The 19,842-nt window shown below is 35.5% G+C and overlaps 1 protein-coding gene across 1 annotated transcript; it reads left to right on the forward strand.

Moving 5' to 3' along the window:
• Window positions 1–1,711: 1,711 nt before the first annotated feature.
• Window positions 1,712–17,397, forward strand: IL13RA2 (interleukin 13 receptor subunit alpha 2). Its single transcript, XM_059050147.1, has 9 exons — window positions 1,712–1,805; window positions 3,792–3,943; window positions 5,387–5,540; window positions 6,067–6,187; window positions 10,036–10,220; window positions 11,170–11,315; window positions 12,730–12,874; window positions 16,473–16,588; window positions 17,347–17,397. The coding sequence occupies exons 1-9, from the start codon at window positions 1,712–1,714 to the stop codon at window positions 17,395–17,397; spliced, it is 1,164 nt and encodes a 387-aa protein (XP_058906130.1).
• Window positions 17,398–19,842: the final 2,445 nt, after the last annotated feature.

Below are 19,842 nucleotides of genomic sequence, written 5' to 3' on the forward strand. Positions count from 1 at the left end.
AAAAGATCTCTCTGAGAGCATTTTAAGGGAAGCCTGATTGTCTTAGTCATTATAGGTAATATGAAAGGATTTCTCTCTGTCAGACCTATTGCCTTGGATCCAAAAGTAACCCATCTGTTCACCTCAATCTGTAAGAGCAGCTCTATGGCGGAAATATGACTTTCTGTTGACGAAACCTACTTACTACCTACAGATGCCTTAGAAGGCAGCAATGGGCTGGTGGTGGGGAGGGAGGAATTGAGGAGAGAGATTCACCGGACCTCAGTAAGAGAAATGGCATCCGCTTATGAGTTTATGAGACATAGAAAAAGAAACAACATCGTGTTGATTCAGCCTGGCTAGCTAATTGAAGGAAGACTTAAATGCTGGAGTCTCAGAGGAAAAGCTTTCATAATCCTGAGTCAAACGTGTGGGATCCAGCATAGTAAGGTGGAAGTGCACTAGACTGGGAATCACATCTCTGTTCTACTTCCAGCTCTGTTACTAACTCGCTGTGTAATCTTGGGTAAGTCTGAGTTTTACTTTCCCAATATATGAAGGAGGATTGGACTAGCATTGCCTCCAATATACTTGCTGGCTCTAACAGTTTGATCTCAAGATTCCATTATGTAATAATCGAAGCCTACCAACATGAGAATGTTACAAATGGACCAGGTAAGATGAAGAGGATGGAGCAGGGAGAGAGGGTCTGTCTTGCTTAATTAATTTATGTAGGAGAAAGGAAAGGTAATCCCTGACTGTTGGGGTAAGTGACCTTTAATCCTTAACTTCCTGTGAAATTGTTGGTTTTAGGAATATAGACTCAAAGAGAAGTGTAGAACTGCAAGCAGTGATGTTTCATTGAAAGGAGAGTATTTTTTGATTGAATGGATATGTGGAGACATGAATCCTTTTAGTCTCAATCATAAACTATTAGTTTAGTTTCAATCATAAACTATTATTCTTCAATAATAAAAAGATGAATAAATTGTATTCTGTGACAGTGAAGTGCTCTTTTAAGAAAGAGGTGGCAAATTCAGATTTGTCCTTACTGTATGTGGTGTGAAAATGGTTTGGAGGCAGCAAAAACTGGATAAGGAGACCCCTGATGATGAGATCCTCAATTTAGGAACGGGAGATTGGATGGGAGAGGGAGGAGTTGAGGAAAACTCTCAGGCTTCTGGTTTGGGCAACTGGGAAGATGATGGTGCCATTTACTGATATAGGAAATAACAGGGAAGAGTAGAACAGATAGGAGACTAGATGATGATGATTTTAATATTTATGAAGAAATGAAGTGAAGTTCTGAGTTATCTGAGGCTTTGGTGTAGATTCTGAACTTTGTCAGTATTCAGATAACTTTCAAATCCTGGTCATAGCATATGATGTGTAGAAAAGTGTGTGTGTGTGTGTGTGTGTGTGTGTGTGTGTGTGTGTGTGGCGGGGGGAGTGTTGAAGGGATATGTTTGTTTGTTTTGCTTTTTGTTTTTTTTTTTTTGCTCTCATAAGAAGGATGAGACTAAAATCCTCCTTTCCAATTATTTTGGTTCCAAACTTGATTTTTTTTTTCTGTTTAAATGGTTCAGAGGGGCACAGTTTTCACAATTCTTGATAGACAGCACACAGAGAGTTTCCAAATGTAACATTTAGTCCTTTTTGAGGTATGATAAAGTTAAACTGCTATATTTTTCATTCTTAGAGTGGAAATTTGAAGGTATTAAATCTTGGAGAAATGGCTTTCATTCATTTGGATATCAGATGCCTATATACCCTTCTTATTTGCACAGCATTTGGCTCTACTTTGTCTTCAAATGCTGAGATAAAAGGTAAACCAAGAATGGAGTAGTTTCAAAATTAGGGATATTAACTGCCTTTTCAACCTACCCTATGAAAAGTGCATAACAAGTAGATGGCTTGTTATTGGAAATATTTCAGGGAGTCCATACACAAAAGATATGTTCTTACTAGTCAGCCTCATGTATAAGATAACTGATGATAATAAACATTTTGTGGGATAAAAGCCAAACTAAAAGACACTTTCCATACCTTTCTGTGTAGTCTTTTCTAACAAAGAAGTTAATTATCCAAAACCTCATTGCCTGGTACCCAACTAACTGAAAACTTTCCTTTATTACTATCCTTAACTTTTAAGACAATTAGATAAATTTTTAAAATACAGAGATTTAAAATAAAATTTTAAAATAATTACAGGGCTTCCCTGGTGGCGCAGTGGTTGGGAGTCCGCCTGCCGATGCGGGGGACACGGGTTCATGCCCCGGTCCGGGAAGATCCCACATGCCGTGGAGCGGCTGGGCCCGTGAGCCATGGCTGCTGAGCCTGTGCGTCCGGAGCCTGTGCTCCACAACGGGAGAGGCCACAAGAGTGAGAGGCCCGTGTACCCCCCCAAAAAATAATAATAATAATTACAGAATTATTAAATCATGTCTAGTGAACTTTTCATTGCAGAAGATAATTAGAACAATGCATTTAACAAAGATTTCTAATCATTAAAGTTGTAACAGTATTGTCATTTCATCCTCAATAGAAACCTTCTTTATTGGTTCATGCGGGTCCCATTTCAAATCATTTGTGCCACTGTTTCTTCCTGTTGATTCTTTTCCTCACCTCACTAAGTAATATGAAGTGAAGTATTAAAATGAACAACAGGGCAGAAATGAGAGGAAATTATTAGCAGAAAGGCAACATGAGGACAGTACTATAGTACTAGATTTGCTAGTAGGTTTAGTAAATTTATAGAATAATTTGTTTGTTTTTATTGCTTTTTAAATCACCGGATGAGGGAGCCATTGCCTCCCACTGCCCCCACCCCCTCAAAACAAAACAGGCTGTTTCCTGTCACTCTACTCAGCTGCCTGCCACTTTTTCTTGAGCCCTTCCAAAGAGTGGCTCTGGTTTGCCATGTTCTACAAATAGCTCTGAACTTCAGTTGACTAGAGGATTCAATTATCCTGAATGGACCAACAAGATCTGCCTGTTCTAATTCTTAAGGTGCTTAGCCATAGTAGTCGTATTTTATATTTTCTATCCCTTTTTTTGTGTGGGCCATGATGTTATTTACATATGGTAAACACAGGATTAATACTGATTGATTCTTGCTATGAGAGAGATTTAGGTAATAAAGTATTCCCATCCTAGACTAAATTCTGGTCTATATGACCACAGAGATAACTCCATGTTGAATTTCTTATTTCCATGAAAACTTATTACCTAGCTTGGCTAAGTCACATTTTACATATGCAATTCCTTAAAGAAGGGACAACTATGTAGCAGTAACCTAGATTTTTAAAAACAGCTTTATTGAGATACAATTTAAAGGATATAAAACTTACCCTTTTAAAGTATACTGGGCAGTGGTTTTTAGTATATTCACAAAGTTGTGTAACAGCCACAACTATCAAATTCCAGAATAGTTACATTGCCACCAAAAGAAACCCCCAATCCATTCAGTAGTCACATCTCATTCTCCCTTCCCTCCAGCCCCTGGCAACCACTAATCGATTTTCTGTCCCTGTGGATTTGCCTATTCTGATATTTCACATAAATGGAATCATACAATATGTGGTCTTTTGTAGCTGGCTTCTTTCACTTAGCTTAATGTTTTCAAGGTTCATTCATGTTGTAGCATGTATCAGTATTTCATTCTTTCTTATGGCTGGATAATATTCCATTGTATGGATATATCACAGTTTATCCATTCATCAGTTGATGGACATATGGAAGTAATCTAGATTTAGCAATCTTTGTCATAAGATACAGGATAAAAATAAAAATATTTTATTGATTTTTTTCAGTTAATCCTCCTCAGGATTTTGAAATAGTGGATCCTGGATATATAGGCTATCTCTATTTGCAGTGGCAACCTCCACTGTCTCTGGATAACTTTAAGGAATGCACAGTAGAATATGAATTAAAGTATCGAAACATTGATAGTGTAAGCTGGAAGGTAAGTAAAGCATGCACTTAAGATACTGGAATGATTATTACTTTTCTTGTGATTCCTGATGTCAGTGTCTACATTTATTCCTGTATCTCAATAGCTATTATTAAGATATAAGTTGCATGCTAATGAGAACCTACTGTATAGCACAGGGAACTCTAACTCGCTGCTCTGTGGTGACCTAAATGGGAAGGAAATCCAGAAAAGAGGGGATATACGTATACAGCTGAATCACTTTGCTGTACAGCAGAAACTGACACAGCAGTGTAAAGCAACTATACTCCAATAATTAAAAAAAAAAAGAACATTCTTCACAGTTTCACCACATTTTCCTCCTGAATTATCTAGGCATAAAATGGCAAATTTTTTATTTGTATTGGAAAAGAGTGGACATTTCAGTTATTTCTGAAATAGTAATTACAATGTCCATTTCATTAAATCAGCTTTTGATTGATTTATAACTCATTAAAGTATTGTATCATAGAATAAACGTTCTTAAGAAAAAATATATATATATAAGCGGCATGCCTGCTGCTATCTCCTGTGCATCCTGCAACATCTGTTTTCACCCCACCCAGTATTAAGTCTACCATTGGAAATACAGGAAAAAAGAAAACTTGGTCCCATGGAATATGGACTTGAAGAGTACTTACACATTTTACCATATTTCAAAGTTGCTTATATACCTGTATATGGGTCTTATATATGCTACTGGGCTATGTGAGCTTTTGCTCTGTAGGAATCAAGCCTTATTTATCTTTGTACTCTCCCTACAGAACACAGCATGATTCTGTGCATATATTGTATTAAGTGCTCAGTGAAAGTTTATTGAATTAACTATTTACATAGTCAACAAGCATGTTTATTCAAAGATTTTGGTTGTACAAGGCATTCTGTTACCTTCCTAATTCAGCTAGGTAGTTTCAAGGGACAATTCAAATCAAACATTCATTGTGCAACTTTTTTCTCCAAGCACTCCACTAGCTAGATATCAGTAATAGAAGGATAAATGATACATGATTTTAGTCCTTCAGGAGGTCACACTTTGTCTGGCTTTCTTCAGTTACCTCCAAGATTTTATATGATTCCTGAAGAGTTCATATGATATTTGAAACGTGATGAATTGTCATGTAATAGGCATATGGTACATGAAAATTCTCTCTCAATTTCAACTTGGTTATAGCTCAGAAGTTCCTCCCATAGAGCCTTTTTTGCCTTCCAGAATTTTTTTAATGAGATGCTAAGATTCAAATGATCTCATCAAATGATATAATATGCAGAAGTGAACTCTTCCAGAAATATATCTGGGACATTTTATCAGATAATCATCAGGAATTTCTTAGATATTGGGAACTCTCCAGGGTGTTATGACTTTTTAGCCTTATTAATGTGGCTCATGATACCATTATTGTTTTAAGCTTAACTTTGTCTCATTTTTTTATCAAACAGACGATCATTACTAAGAATCTACATTATAAAGATGGGTTTGATCTTAACAAAGGTGTTGAAGCAAAGATACACACACTTCTGCTAGGGCAATGCACAAACGGATCAGAAGTTCAAAGTTCATGGTCAGAAGCTACTTATTGGATATCATCACAAGGTTAAAGCAAAGCTCTCTTTTCATATTTAATACTGTCAGAACAATCTATATGGGAAGTAAGTCCCTTAACCTTTATACATCAGATTACATGTACAATTGAGAATGTGGCACAAAAGAGAATCCTTCTTAGGAGTGGATGACTGGCCTTTTTGAATTCTTTAAATCAGCAAACACGTGGCAAAACCTACATCTTATTAGGTTAATATAGTTCCCAGTTTTGGGCTCATATTAGTAAATATGCATGTGACTATTTATACAACTGCTCAGAGCATCCTAGAATTATTAATTTAGTACTTTTGCATATGCTTACACTAATACCAGTAAATAAACCCTCAAAAGTTTTTGATTTTGCATGTTCCACTTACAGTGAAGTGATTTGCAACAACTTCCTTTTGGAATATTCCTGATTATGTTGATTGCTAAATCAAGTGGAGAGGTCAAAGGAAATGAAATAAAATTGCATAGTTATTTCCCATATGATTCATCACCATGTCTTTCAAGCATTCACAGTTTTTTCATTTCTTAGGAAATCTGGAAACTAAAATTCAGGATATGGATTGTGTATATTACAACTGGCAATATTTACTTTGCTCTTGGAAACCTGGCATGGGTGTCCATTTTGATACCAATTATAACTTGTTTTATTGGTAAGTATTTTTATAATAAGAATTCCATATTAGGAAGATATCTATCAAAATTAATCCACAGTATGAGTAACTGTATTTTCATTAAATTAAATTCATTATATCTTTTCAGAGTTGTATTTATGATGAAGTTTATTTACAATTATTTGGGATTTTCAATGGGAGTAAGTAGGTTTAGGCTATAGCTACTAGAAGGCACTCTATGGGCAATAATAAGGAATGCAGTCATTGTTTCTGTACTGGATTAAATATTTTGTATGTTTTAGATAGATGGAGTTATAACCTAAAAAGTTTTGGCATATTTCTTATTCTTGCCTTTCAATCCTTTTTCTGACTTCCCTACCTTTGTTAACTGTCACTAAGGCTTTTAAACTTACAACCATCTTGAATCTTCTATCTCCTTCATTCCTTAATTGTTTCATGGTAACATTAATCACCAAAATCAACAATGACACTCCTTTGCAAGGTCTCACATCTGTTCTTTACTTCCCATTTCTACTATAAGAACTCTTCTTCAGGCTTACCTCGTTCCACACCTGGATGATTGCCATGGCCTCCCAAATGATGGTCTCTCTGCTTCTAGACTCTGCCCTTCCTATTTATTCTGCACACTGTAGCCAGATTTATCTTCTTATTCTGCTATTTTCATATGCCATTCTTTTGCTCAAAAACCTGCCGTGGCTACTCATTGCCTCGAGCATAAAGTCTAGGCCATTCAAGTCTCTACCTCACTGCATCACTGCCTTTCCAACATTACCTTCTACTACCACAAATGTGAATGTTCTGCTCCATTTAGACCCATCTCTACATATTTTTCTATCCATGTTATGATTGATCTTTTATGCCTTTGTGTGCATTGGTACCTAGAATACCATCTGACTCTCTCTTTCACTAACCCTTATCCATCCTTCAAGACCCATCTGGTATTCAATTTCATTAACCCTTTACTGCTCACATTACCTTCTGTTCAGTTTTTCTCTGAACTATTACTTATTATAGTTCTTAATTACTTATTGGCCAGATGACCTTTAAATTTTTGTCATATATGTACGCTTTGTCTCCTTCCTCTCTTAAATTTTTAAGAGATTGGTGGGCACAAACTATTTCTGATACGTCTATTGACTGTCTCTGCTGTGCTATGCCCATAGTAGATTATCGCTAAATATTCATTAAATGAATGAACCAAATGATGATAATAACATCGGTAAGTTGATAGATAAATATCAAAACTTATGCATTTTTAAATAACAGGAAAAACAAGAGAGGACAAAGCATTACTCTTTGTGAGTCTCAGGCACAAATTATCATGGTGTTTTTCTTTAGAAAATTACAATGTATAAGCAATAAGGTATAAGCTATTAACAATCCTGAGTACTGGGTTCTAATCCATGTTATGGCATCACTTAACTTAGTGGTCTTGGACAAACAATTTCTTGTTTGGGGGTCTCAGTTTCCTCATCTGGAATTGGATGGGTCAATTTCTAAGGTCTAATTTATTTGTTCATTAATTCAATAAATATTAAGCAATTATTAAATGCCAGGCATTGTTCTAGATAAAAGGAAGTATGAATAAGGCAAAGTCCCTGCCCTCTTGTTCATTGTAGCTCATGTTTAACATAACTTTATCCTCACCTTAGTAAAGTAGTGAGGAATAAATATTGACATTTTAGAGACTGGAAAATAAGGGTACCGTGAGCCTTTCCACTGGCATAAAGTAAATTATGTAAAGTCAAGCCTAGAAGGCAAATATCCCAAACTCTAACCAGGTGAACTAAACCAGAGACTACAATTTTGCAGACTTGGCCTAAAATAAATACTTGGCATAAAGTGAATTCAGTAGAGTCCAGATATTTGTACCAGCACCTTATCAGCTGCTAGATTAGCCTCATTGCAAACGGGATTTTGGCTGCTTTTATAGATAATGTCAATTTTGTATTACAAGTTATTCTTTAGGGGAATAAACCAGGCATTTGTTCCTTTGGAAATCAGTAGGGAAATTCTCCCCTCATTCCCATTAGCTTTATTACTGAAAAGAGGTTAACTTTCAATTATATGGCAACATTTCTTGTCTAGGAGAATGGGAAATTAGATATTTACTTGCCAAACAGCTCCTCTTTTTCTTTTTGAGCCCCTGTTGGCTTTTCTGAGGTTTATCTCTTGATGTGTATTATATCCTCAGAGGATTTTAATTCATTTTATTAAACATAAAGATATTTTGTAAGTCTGCTTTTACTTTTTATCAAAAAATTTTCTCTTAAATTTTTTAAATTTTATATATTTTTATATTTAATTTTTGTTGTATATTGGAGTATAGTTGATTTACAATGTTGTGTTAGTTTCAAGTGTACAGCAAAGTGATTCAGTTATACATATACATATATCCATTCCTTTTCAGATTCTTTTTTCCATATAGTTTATTACAGAATATTGAGTAGAGTTCCCTGCGCTATATAGTAGGTAATTGTTGATTTTCTATTTTATATATAGTAGTGTGCATATGTTAATCCCAAACTCCTAATTTATCCCTTCCCCCTTTGGTAACCATAAATTTGTTTTTGAAGTCTGTGAGTCTGTTTCTGTTTTGTAAATAAGTTCATTTGTATCATTTTTTTTAGATTCCACATATAAGTGATATCATATGATATTTGTCTTTCTCTTTCTGACTTACTTCACTTAGTATGATAATCTCCAGGTCCATCCATGTTGCAGCAAATGGCATTATTTCATTCTTTATAATGGCTGAGTAATATTCCATTCTATATATGTACCACATCTTCTTTATCCATTCCTCTGTTGATGGACATTTAGGTTGCTTCCGTATCTTGGCTACTGTAAATAGTGCTGCTGTGAACATTGGGGTGCATGTATCTTTTTGAATCAGTTTTCTCCAGCTATATGCCTGGAGTGGGATTGCTGGATCATATGGTAGTTCTATTTTTAGTTTTTTAAGGAACCTCCGTACTGTTTTCCATAGTGGTTGTACCAATTTACATTCCTACCAACAGTGTGGGAGGGTTCCCTTTAATCCACACCCTTTCCAGCATTTATTGTTTGTAGACATTTTGATGATGGCTATTCTGAGTAGTGTGAGGTGATACCTCATTGTAGTTTTGATTTGCATTTCTGTAATAATTAGCGATGTTGAGCATCTTTGCATGTGCTTTTTGGCCATCTTGTAAGTCTGCTTTTAAATCTGTTTTCTTATTAAAAAATCTGTTTTCTTCTAATAAGTTCTCCAGTACAATAGAAAAAAAGCAGTATCATTTAGGATTATCAATATAAACCCCATATTTTCTTAATAGGAATCTTATTCTTTGATTCTCAAATCCTGTTGGTGAGTCAACATAACCTAAGTATATGAGTAAGAATTCTTGCCTCATATCTGAGATTTTGTAAAGACTCCCACCAGATTGTAAGCTCTGTAAAATCATGGCCTATGTCTACTTTTCTTACTATTGTAGCCCTAGCACTTATCATAGGATCTGGCACATAGTTGGTGGTCAATGAATATTGTATGTTATTAAATGATTTTTTATTTACCTAGTATCTTTATTATTATTATTATTTTTTGCGGTACACAGGCCTTTCACTGTTGTGGCCTCTCCCGTTGCGGAGCACAGGCTCTGGACACGCAAGCTCAGCAGCCATGGCTCAAGGGCCCAGCCGCTCTGCGGCATGTGGGATCTTCCCGGACCAGGGCACGAACCCATGTCCCCTGCATCGGCAGGCGGACTCTCAACCACTGTGCCACCAGGGAAGCCCTACCTAGTATCTTAAAATAACTGAAAATTGAATACCATGCTACTAGAAGATATTGGTAAACACAGTTCTTACAACACTTCTTTTTACAGGTATGAGGGCTTGGACCATGTGTTACAGTGTGCTGATTACATCAAGGCTAACGGAAAAAATATTGGATGCACATTTCCCTACTTGGAGTCATCAGACTATAAAGATTTCTACATCTGTGTTAATGGATCATCAGAATCCCAATTTATCAGACCCAGCTATTTCATTTTTCAGCTTCAAAATATAGGTGAGGTAAACAAACAACTTTAGAATGTTTCCAGTTTAGGCCATTTACAATCGACCATGTGGAAGAGAAGAGATAGAGATAGAGATAGAGATAAAAGAGATACTTACAGAAATGCAAAGCTAGAAAACTGGGGGCCGACGGAGTATGAGGAAGCACTGATTAAATATGAAAGTATGGAAGATAAGGAATTGAATGAGTATAAAGTATCATTTTCATTTAGAACTCACAATTTGTTTCCCAGCTTGAGTCTGTCTGCTATAAAGTATTTTTATCCAGTGTTGGTGATGGAATAATTATGGAATCACTTATTCCCAGGCCTCAATAGGCAAATGGGTGGATATTTTCTGAGTTTGTGTTCTCAATCCTAACAGTTATGAGAATGACAAGTTCTAGGGTCAGCCATACCTGGGTCTGAATCTCGAATTTACCACTTTCTAGCTATATGACTTTGGGAGAGTTACTTTTAATGTGCTTCAATTTCCTTATCAGTAAAATGAGGATAATAGCGGACCACCTCAGAGATTTACTATGAGACATGAATAAGTTTGTGATGTAACATTCCTGGTTCACTGCCTGACACATCATAAGCTCTAAATAAGAATTAGCTATTAATGAAAATAGTAGTAGTAATTTGTTGTGGTAGTTGTTTCTAATGCTATAAAATGGAAAAATGACTGTAATGATTTGGATCATCTAACTTTTCTCTTGGACTTAAATATTTGTCAATGTGTGACTTACCAAAAGATGAGTTTCCAAAATAACCAGGTTTCTTAATAAACTAATCTTGGTTGGCAAGCAGCTTTGATTTTAATTCACATTATAGCGAATAGTCTTGAGCCACCTAATTTATCCTGGAGGATTCTGTTAGTAGGTGTCCCTAGCTTTTGATAAGGGCCACTGCTAAACTTTAATAGCCTCCATGTTGAAATTATTTCCTTCTGCTTTTCAGTTAAACCTTTGCCACCAGACTACCTTAGTCTTACTGTGGAGAATTCAGAGGAAATTAACCTGAAGTGGAGCATTCCCAAAGGACCTATTCCCGCAAAGTGTTTCATTTTTGAAATTGAATTCACAGAAGATGATACTACCTGGGTGGTATGGATATTATTTTTATTTGAGAAAATCATGAACATAGCCTTTTAAATAAAATGGCAAACATAAGAACCAAAGTCAGTTGCTATCCACATGAAGAATAGAACATGACATGTACCTTAGTTTAACTTCCAGAAAACCAGATAATCAAATAATCTATTGGACAAAAGAAAGATGCTTGCAGTCTGAAAGTATTATCAATCAATTATACCAATTTTAAAGCTACATAGGTCCTTAGAGATAATCTAGTCACTTGTTTCCAATATTATGTCAAAAAATTAAAGTTGTCAAGCACATGCATAAGACGGATTGTGAAGAGGCCTCATGTAAAAAGAACACAAAACAAAAAGCACAAACAAACATAAAAACCACTTCTTGAGGAGCAACTATCAGGTCAAAATCAGAATAGAGCCTGGCAGGGCTACCAGAGAGTTGCTTATAGCAGGGAAGAGAGGCTAATTGGGGAAGTAAGCAATGGTTCCAAGACTGATTACCCCCCAGCACCAGCAATGTGATGATGCCTTTAGCCCCACTGTGTTATATGTTAATTTTATTCATTGGTTTCCAACTTAGGAAGTGGTGGAGACAAGTAGGGGAGCCATTAGTTCTAATCAATTCATTTCACATACAGACGTGAAAACTGGGAGTTGAATACATTTACAAGTCCCAAGGAAGTGAGTTGACTTACAATCAAATTACACAGCTAGAACTAGAATCCGTATCTTATTCCCAGTCCACTTTAACCTACATTACATTATGCTGTCTCCCAAGGAAAGTTACAACAAAAGAAACGCTGTTATTTTAGATGAGACTTCAGCTCTTTGAAATGCAAAATTTAAGTAATCACTTCAGTGATTTTTTTTCTTTTCGTTGTTTTGAGATTATCCAGCCTTGTGTATTCTCATATTGTAAGGGGTAGTTTCATGTCAAGCTCTGAGCACTATTACACTGGTCTTATGATGATTAACCAAAATAAGAATAAGGGAAAAAAGAAGCTTTGTGTATATGAACTCTACAGTTTCCATAGAAACAACATTCACATGATGACTCTTTTTGCTAACTCAGTATATATAGCACTTTCCAATTTATGCAATCTGGGAAATTTGACACTAATCCAAAATGGGTGTCATAAGCACCAAAACTACCTAGGAATTTTGCCCTGTCACACATGCCCTTTACTACTAGTAATCCATTATCACTATAGAAAAAAGTTTAAATATAAATCAGGAAGAAAAATGAAAAATAAAGCACCATACAGAGAGATGACCACGGTTAGGATTTTGGTATATACCGTTCTAGTCATTTCATGCATTTCTTTCATGTAACAAAACCCACTTTGAAAATGACAAATCAAATGGGGTGTGGCTAGCTGCAGTTAGATCAAATAATGATATCTCATTTTTTCCTTGGCTTTCAGACTACCACAGTTGAAAATGAAATATACATCACAAGAACATCAAATGAAAGCCACCAATTATGCTTTTTAGTAAGGAGCAAAGTAAATATTTATTGCTCAGATGATGGAATATGGAGTGAGTGGAGTGATGAACAATGCTGGAAAGGTATAAGATAAAATAACAGTAACTAGAGTATTTCTAGCACTGTTTGAGGAAGAAAATGCCTTACTTGATGTCATAGGTCACTACAGTTCAGTGACACTGGTTATGAAGGTCATAGGGTCAACTCTTCTTCATTATTTTTTTATTGAAGTATAAGTTATAGGTGTACAATATAGTGATTCACAATTTTTAAAGGTTATATATACTCCATTTATAGTTATTATAAAATATTGGCTATATTCCATATTTTTATAGATATCTATAACATTAATTGAGCTGTATCTTTTCCACATTCCAAGAGTTAATAGATTCTGTTTGATTCTTCCTACTTCCATTTGACAAACTAATCTTACCTGTTTTGCTTTGATTTGACTAGTGGATTACTTTCCAGTGGTAGTCTTAGCTCCAAAGTATGGTGGCACTATTCTCGAGCTTCTTATATACTAACTAGATGTTAACCAAATCTGCATGTATTAGTACCAATTGTAGTCGTACATTTACTCTGAAGGTTTACTTACAAGTATATATGTATTTTATCAGAATCTTGACATTATTGTGTGGCTTCTTTATATGGTTTTGAAAAACTATGTGCTCATTATTCAAATTTTTTATAGTCTTTGCCTTTTCCCTATTGAGAGTTAAAGGAATCCATTTATACAATGTTAGAAAGAAGGAACAATCATAAAATATGTTGACATAGTTATTGAAGAAAATATATTTTAAAAAAGAACAGTAACTAAACTATTTTACTAAGTATTGGCTAGCAAAATAATTTTCTCTCAGTGTATTTTGTAATTATGGAAGTCAAAATACTCTTGCATATAGTCTATAAACGGAGAAGATAAATTAGCAATCACCACAATTGAACATAGATTTATGGAAAATCTAATGTTCAGTTTTAACTAGTTTAAGAGTCTTGTTATAGCTCAGTCATCAACATCTTGTTTTTCTGACTGTCAGTAAAGAGAATATGCTAGTTCTTTGCGGGGAAGCCTATTTTAATCAATATTTTCCTATGCTTTCAATTTTCAAGAGAAAAGAAATCTTAAAGCAAGGATAGGTAGCATACACTTGTTTTCGAGTGTCTGGTACTGTGCCTAATGAGTATTTTTCTAATTAATATATCATCATTAGTAAAATGCACATTCCGTTCACTTCCAACACTGATTTAAAGTGACATGATAAAAGACATGTTTAAATTAAATATATTTGGGATTGACGTGTACACACTGCTATATTTAAAATAGATAACTAACGAGGACCACAGGGAACTCTGCTCAGTACTCTGTAATAACCTAAATGGGAAAAGAATTTGAAAAAGACTAGATACATATATATGTATAACTGAATCACTTTGCTGTACACCTGAAACTAATACAACATTGTTAATCAACTAGACTCCAATATAAAATTAAAACTTAAAAAAAGAAAATAAACTTTCATAGAAGACAAAAAATAGCAATGTAAACTAAAATATCTTGAGAATGAGGCAAAATATTATTGTACTTCATAGTATACTGGCCTTATCAATAGAAAATATTAATAGTTGTTTGAAATTGAAGGAGATTAACTCAGCATTGCTCTTTCACATAAAGATATATAAATACATATACAGATATAGATGTAAACATAATGGCATTTTTATCAATCATTCATATCCTTTTATGTTGTTCCATTATAATAGAATTTGTGTTTGACTGTAATCTCCCTATTAATATAGTGGTATCATTGTTCTCTTTCATACATGAAATATTTATTAAGCACTTACTATGTGTCAGACTCTTTCAGGCACTGGAGATATAGCAGTAAAAAAAAAAAAATCCTTGTCCTAATGGAATTTATATTTTATTCCCAAGCTGAGTAGAGATAGACAATAAATAAAGAAGCCAAATATATCATATAATCACTAAGGAATATGGAGGAAAAATAGGCTGAGAGAGGAAGAACTCAATTAACTAAACATATATGGAATCAGAAAGAATACTTGTTCTGTTTTTCATTTTTGTCACTAATATAAGAAATCTGGAGACTCTGTGGAACTGACATTGAGAAAGTCATGCCCTGAATTATATATTGTTATTATTCAGTGCCTGGTTTAAAATAGATATGGTGGGCTTCCCTGGCAGTGCAGTGGTTGAGAGTCCGCCTGCCAGTGCAGGGGACACAGGTTCGTGCCCTGGTCCGGGAAGATCCCACATGCCACGGAGCAGCTGGGCCCGTGAGCCATGGCCGCTGAGCCTGCGCATCTGGAGCCTGTGCTCCACAACGGGAGAGGCCACAACAGGGAGAGGCCCGCGTACTGCAAAAAAAAAAAAAAAAAAAAAAGAATACAGTAGATATGGTGAGTTTTTAGGCATATCCCCTCAAAATATACATCCTTTTATGTATTTCATATGCAATCTTTTTTTTAAATTGAACAATAGTTGATTTACAATGGTTTTTTTTTTGTTTTTTGTTTTTGTTTTTTTAATTTTTTTAATATACACTTAACCGTGTTATTTATGACAGATTTCTTTTACCCTGATGGGTATCTCTTGGTAGAATCTTAATAAATTTCAGATTAGGAGCAACGACTTTCCTGAGATGCATGTGGTCGTTAGTTCTTTTGGACATTTCTTATTGAATGTTTTAAGTTATAGAAAAATAGCACAATAATTTTTTTTGGAAATGACTATAAGATTAACTCTACTGGAACTTCACAAAAGAAGCCTGTTTTCCCACTGTTAATTTTGCATACCAAAAAACTTACATTATTAGTCATTTCTCTGGATTATATCCTTGCAATTCTTAACTGAACTGAGCCTATGAATTTGGTAATTTTCTAGTAGAAAATAAGATCCTAAGGGAATAGGACAAAGAAAAATGTAGAGTTGGAGGTGGGTTTGAGTATAGATATAGGTCTAGGATTCAAAGTGTTCCATAGTATTTCAAAACATGTGGGAGGTACTAGTTTTGGAAGGACAAGCTTTGTGTACTTTTTAAGTTTATCTAGTGATTGCTCATTTCTTGCTATGCAGACGAACCATTAAAACTTCATCCCTAAAAAAAGAAAAGAAAAAAAGAAGAGAAAAGCCTCATCTCTTTAGGATCCAGAATGTGAGGCAACTTTAAAAACATGACCTTTAAAGACTAGCTCCATTATTTGCACTGAGACTTTTATTGAAGACCTGCTTTCACTCACTACATCATTGTATGATATAATGTAAACATTTGAGTTATTGAGAGTTAAGAGATACACAAGACATGTTTATCTAATCACTTGGCTAACGTTTTATCATTTTGTTATTATGAAAAATTCGCAAGGTCAAATTTTAAACAAAATAATATAAGAAAATAAGAATGGGGCTTTAGGTAGTTATTTTTCTAAGCAAAATAAAGAGCTGTCACAGTTCAGTAAAGTAGTACAGCAAAAAAGTGCACAAATGAAAGGAATGCTGTTCTCAAGCATCACTATGGTATCTAGGTACTGGCAAATATGGCAGAAGTTGCCAAGTTTAACTCAGTTCTTCACCATTTACTAGTTTATTTATAAAATAATTCAGTTTTAAAAATAATTGTATACATCTAACCCTTCCCCCTTTTTTGGTGATTTTAATCCTAGGTGACATGTGGAAGGAAACATTAATATTTTTCTTGATACCATTTGCTTTTGTCGCATTACTTGTTTTGTTAATAACTTGCCTGCTTTTGTATAAGCAAAAAAATTTGCTGAAAACGGTAAGTTGTATGACATTACAATGTTTAGTCTGAGATAGTAGATAAAAAATATTTTGCATTTAGAACTGATGGACCTACATTTTATACTTTTGCCTGTACACTGTGAGTGTTCATTGATGTTGTGTAGACTATGATAATGTCTTCAGGGAAAGTACAGTAATTTTAAAAATCAACCCTAAAAAGCTACGTTTGGGGATGGGTTTACTTTTGAATGAAATATAAGAATAATGCTTTAGAACATGAAACAGTATTTACCTCTAGATAAAGGAAAAATATGAGAATTACAGGAGAAAAGCAGGATTGGGGAAAGGAAAGAATGACTTAAAATGGACATAGACTGAGATATACTACTAGTGTGCCACAGGCAAAAGATCACAAAGATTAAAAAAACTTGGTGCGTACCCTCCAAGAGCTCACACTCTAGTTGGAGGAGCTAGAATCTATACAAAAAAATATAACCTTCATTATGAGCTGATTTTAGCTGATTGCTCTTTGAGTTATACAGATAATGCTATAGAATTTCAGAAGATGGAGGGACCACTATGGGTTGGTGAGCTTTAAGGAGGAAGTGTGACTTGGAGAAAAAATATCTTAATGCCAAGTCTTTTAAAGATAAAGAGAACTGTGAATGTGTGTGAAATGTTTTGCTTTATTTCTCTGCTGAATGCTTTTTTGTCTATTTCTCTGAGTTATTAATCTAAGTGAAATAGTTTGTGTTATTAATGACTGTTAATAATGGAGCTCTTTCTTAATTTCAGATTTTTCATACAAAAAAGGAAACCTTTTCTAATCAGGAGATACACTACTGACTCAGTAAATTCCAGGCTTATGGCCAAATGTTAAACAAGAGTCTTATCAAACTGAATTATTTCCCCAAATATTGAATAAATCTTATCTTGAAAGCATTGTTGTATTTAAACAGGCATTAGATTATTAAAATCCTCAACCAGTAGCAAATTATCTGAATCCTATTAACAGATTTTTTTTCTTGTTAAAAAACAAAGTTCAACCAATTAAATTGACGATCTAATTGGCTTTATTAGAAGATTTATGAATCAGGCAGTATCCCATCTAGCAAGTAGAAGGGTGCTCTGAGGGGTCATACAAAACAAAAGGTTTTTATAGGAAGAAGGATGGAGCAAGGGTCCTATTAGCAAAAGAAAAAAGAAAAGATTATTTTTAGGCCAAGACATCTTTTTTGAGGGGGAAGGGAAAAGAAAGGATTTTATCATACAGATTGCCTCTTCTTCCTCTTAGGGGATGTAGAGGGCCCATGTGGCAGATGACCTCATTGGTGCTGACCAGAAAATTCCAGGCTGGTTGATTAAGATTACATTTCTGGGGAAGGTCAAAACTGCAGTTAGGTTAGCTGTTAAATCTAGGTTTGGTATCATGGGCTTTAGCACAAGTTATGCCTTTTTGGGCCTGTGGTTTTTCTCTTTAACATTCCTCAATCCAAGATTGTCCTGCATGTAGAAGTCAAGGGAGGGGTCAGAATTTAATCTGTGATGTATTCATAAAGCAATGTGATTTTGTGACTTGCATGCACTGAGCCATAGAGATATTGTCAAATCTTGGAATATGAGATTCTAGGTTTTTTTTAACACTGCACTTGGGATGAAAGTATTCACCATCAATAAGGTTGTTTGGCTTTAAAAATAACCTGTGGAGAGGATTAATAAGAAGCAAGAGGGCTTCCCTGGTGGCACAGTGGTTGAGAGTCCTCCTGCCAATGCAGGGGACACGGGTTCGTGCCCTAGTCGGGGAAGATCCCACATGCCGCGGAGTGGCTGGGCCCTTGAGCCATGGCTGCTGAGCCTGTGCTTCCGGAGCCTGTGCTCCACAACGGGAGAGACCACAATGGTGAGAGGCCTGCGTACCGCAAAAAAAAAAAAAAAGAAGCTAGAAGTTTTAAATACATTCATAGTCTAAATGTGTACTTCACATTTCATCAAAAGGTGGGAAGAATGCAGTGCTTAAAAGGCTGAAAATAATGAAATGACTAGAGATCATATTCGAAATATTCAGATGTCACAAACTACACAATGCAAGCCTGAGAGTTTCCTATACTAGTTGGCAGGCAGTATTTCCTACTTTCTGATGGTGTGATTTTTTTTTTTTTTTTTAGTTCAGAGACCAAAAGGCACAAGCCTCTGAAATCAGTAAGAAGCCTTTCAAAGTATATGCAAACTTCAGACTAATTGACAGTTGACTTCTAGGAGAAGACGTGGCAACCTAGTTATAGACAGTTACTTTAAAATTTAGAGAATAATGACCTACAGATTACAATCAAGTTTTAATTTGGATCAATATCTAATATTATTCATAATGGTTCTACTCTGTGGTCCACAGACCAATAGAGTGAGCATTACCTGGGAGCTTATTAGAAGAAATGCAGAATTCAGACCCCAACCCAGAGTACTCAATTAGCAATCTGCATTTTTTTTTTTTTGCGGTACGCGGGCCTCTCACCGCTGCGGCCTCTCCCGTTGCGGAGCGCAGGCTCCGGACGCGCAGGCTCAGCGGCCACGGCTCACGGGCTCAGTTGCTCCGCGGCATGTGGGATCTTCCCGGACCAGGGCACGAACCCGCGTCTCCTGCATCGGCAGGCGGACTCCCAACCACTGCGCCACCAGGGAAGCCCAGCAATCTGCATTTTAACAACATCCCCAGGTGATTCATTTGCACATTCAATTTGATAAACACTAATATATTGCAGTATTCTAGAATGAAAAAGACTAAAATAATATAATGGAGAGGTAAACCCATGGGCAGAGTAGTTACTCTGTAGTTAGCTTTGATTATCATTGGCACTGATTATCTATCTCTAAAAGGGGAAAAAAGAGCTAAAACTGAGATGTAAACCAGAATACCATCCTCTACTATCACTTGTAATCAGTGATAAGATGCACCACCATTTCCTTAAGTAGACCTATCCTTGTTAAACATTAAAACCCCCCAAGGTAATATGAATTAAGACATAATATGTTTGGCAAATTACTCTCAATTCAGGGCTTTCTAAAGTTGTTCTTAGTGTGTTAAGGGATTGTGGGGAGGAAGAAGGAGTGTGGAGGGGAGAGGTCATGGCTAGGCAGGGAAATCGCAGGCAATCCCATCCTTGGAGGCTGAGTGGGTCTTTGGGACCTGGTATTTAAATTCCCCTGTTCAGAACATATGTAGCAAGCTCTTCTCATCAAAGATTTCTGGAATCCCTGCCATAAACTTAGCAGTCCCTACCAGAATTGCCCCAATAA

This window comes from Kogia breviceps, chromosome X, assembly GCF_026419965.1.
Source record: "Kogia breviceps isolate mKogBre1 chromosome X, mKogBre1 haplotype 1, whole genome shotgun sequence".
In the NCBI taxonomy this organism is placed as follows: domain Eukaryota; kingdom Metazoa; phylum Chordata; class Mammalia; order Artiodactyla; family Physeteridae; genus Kogia; species Kogia breviceps.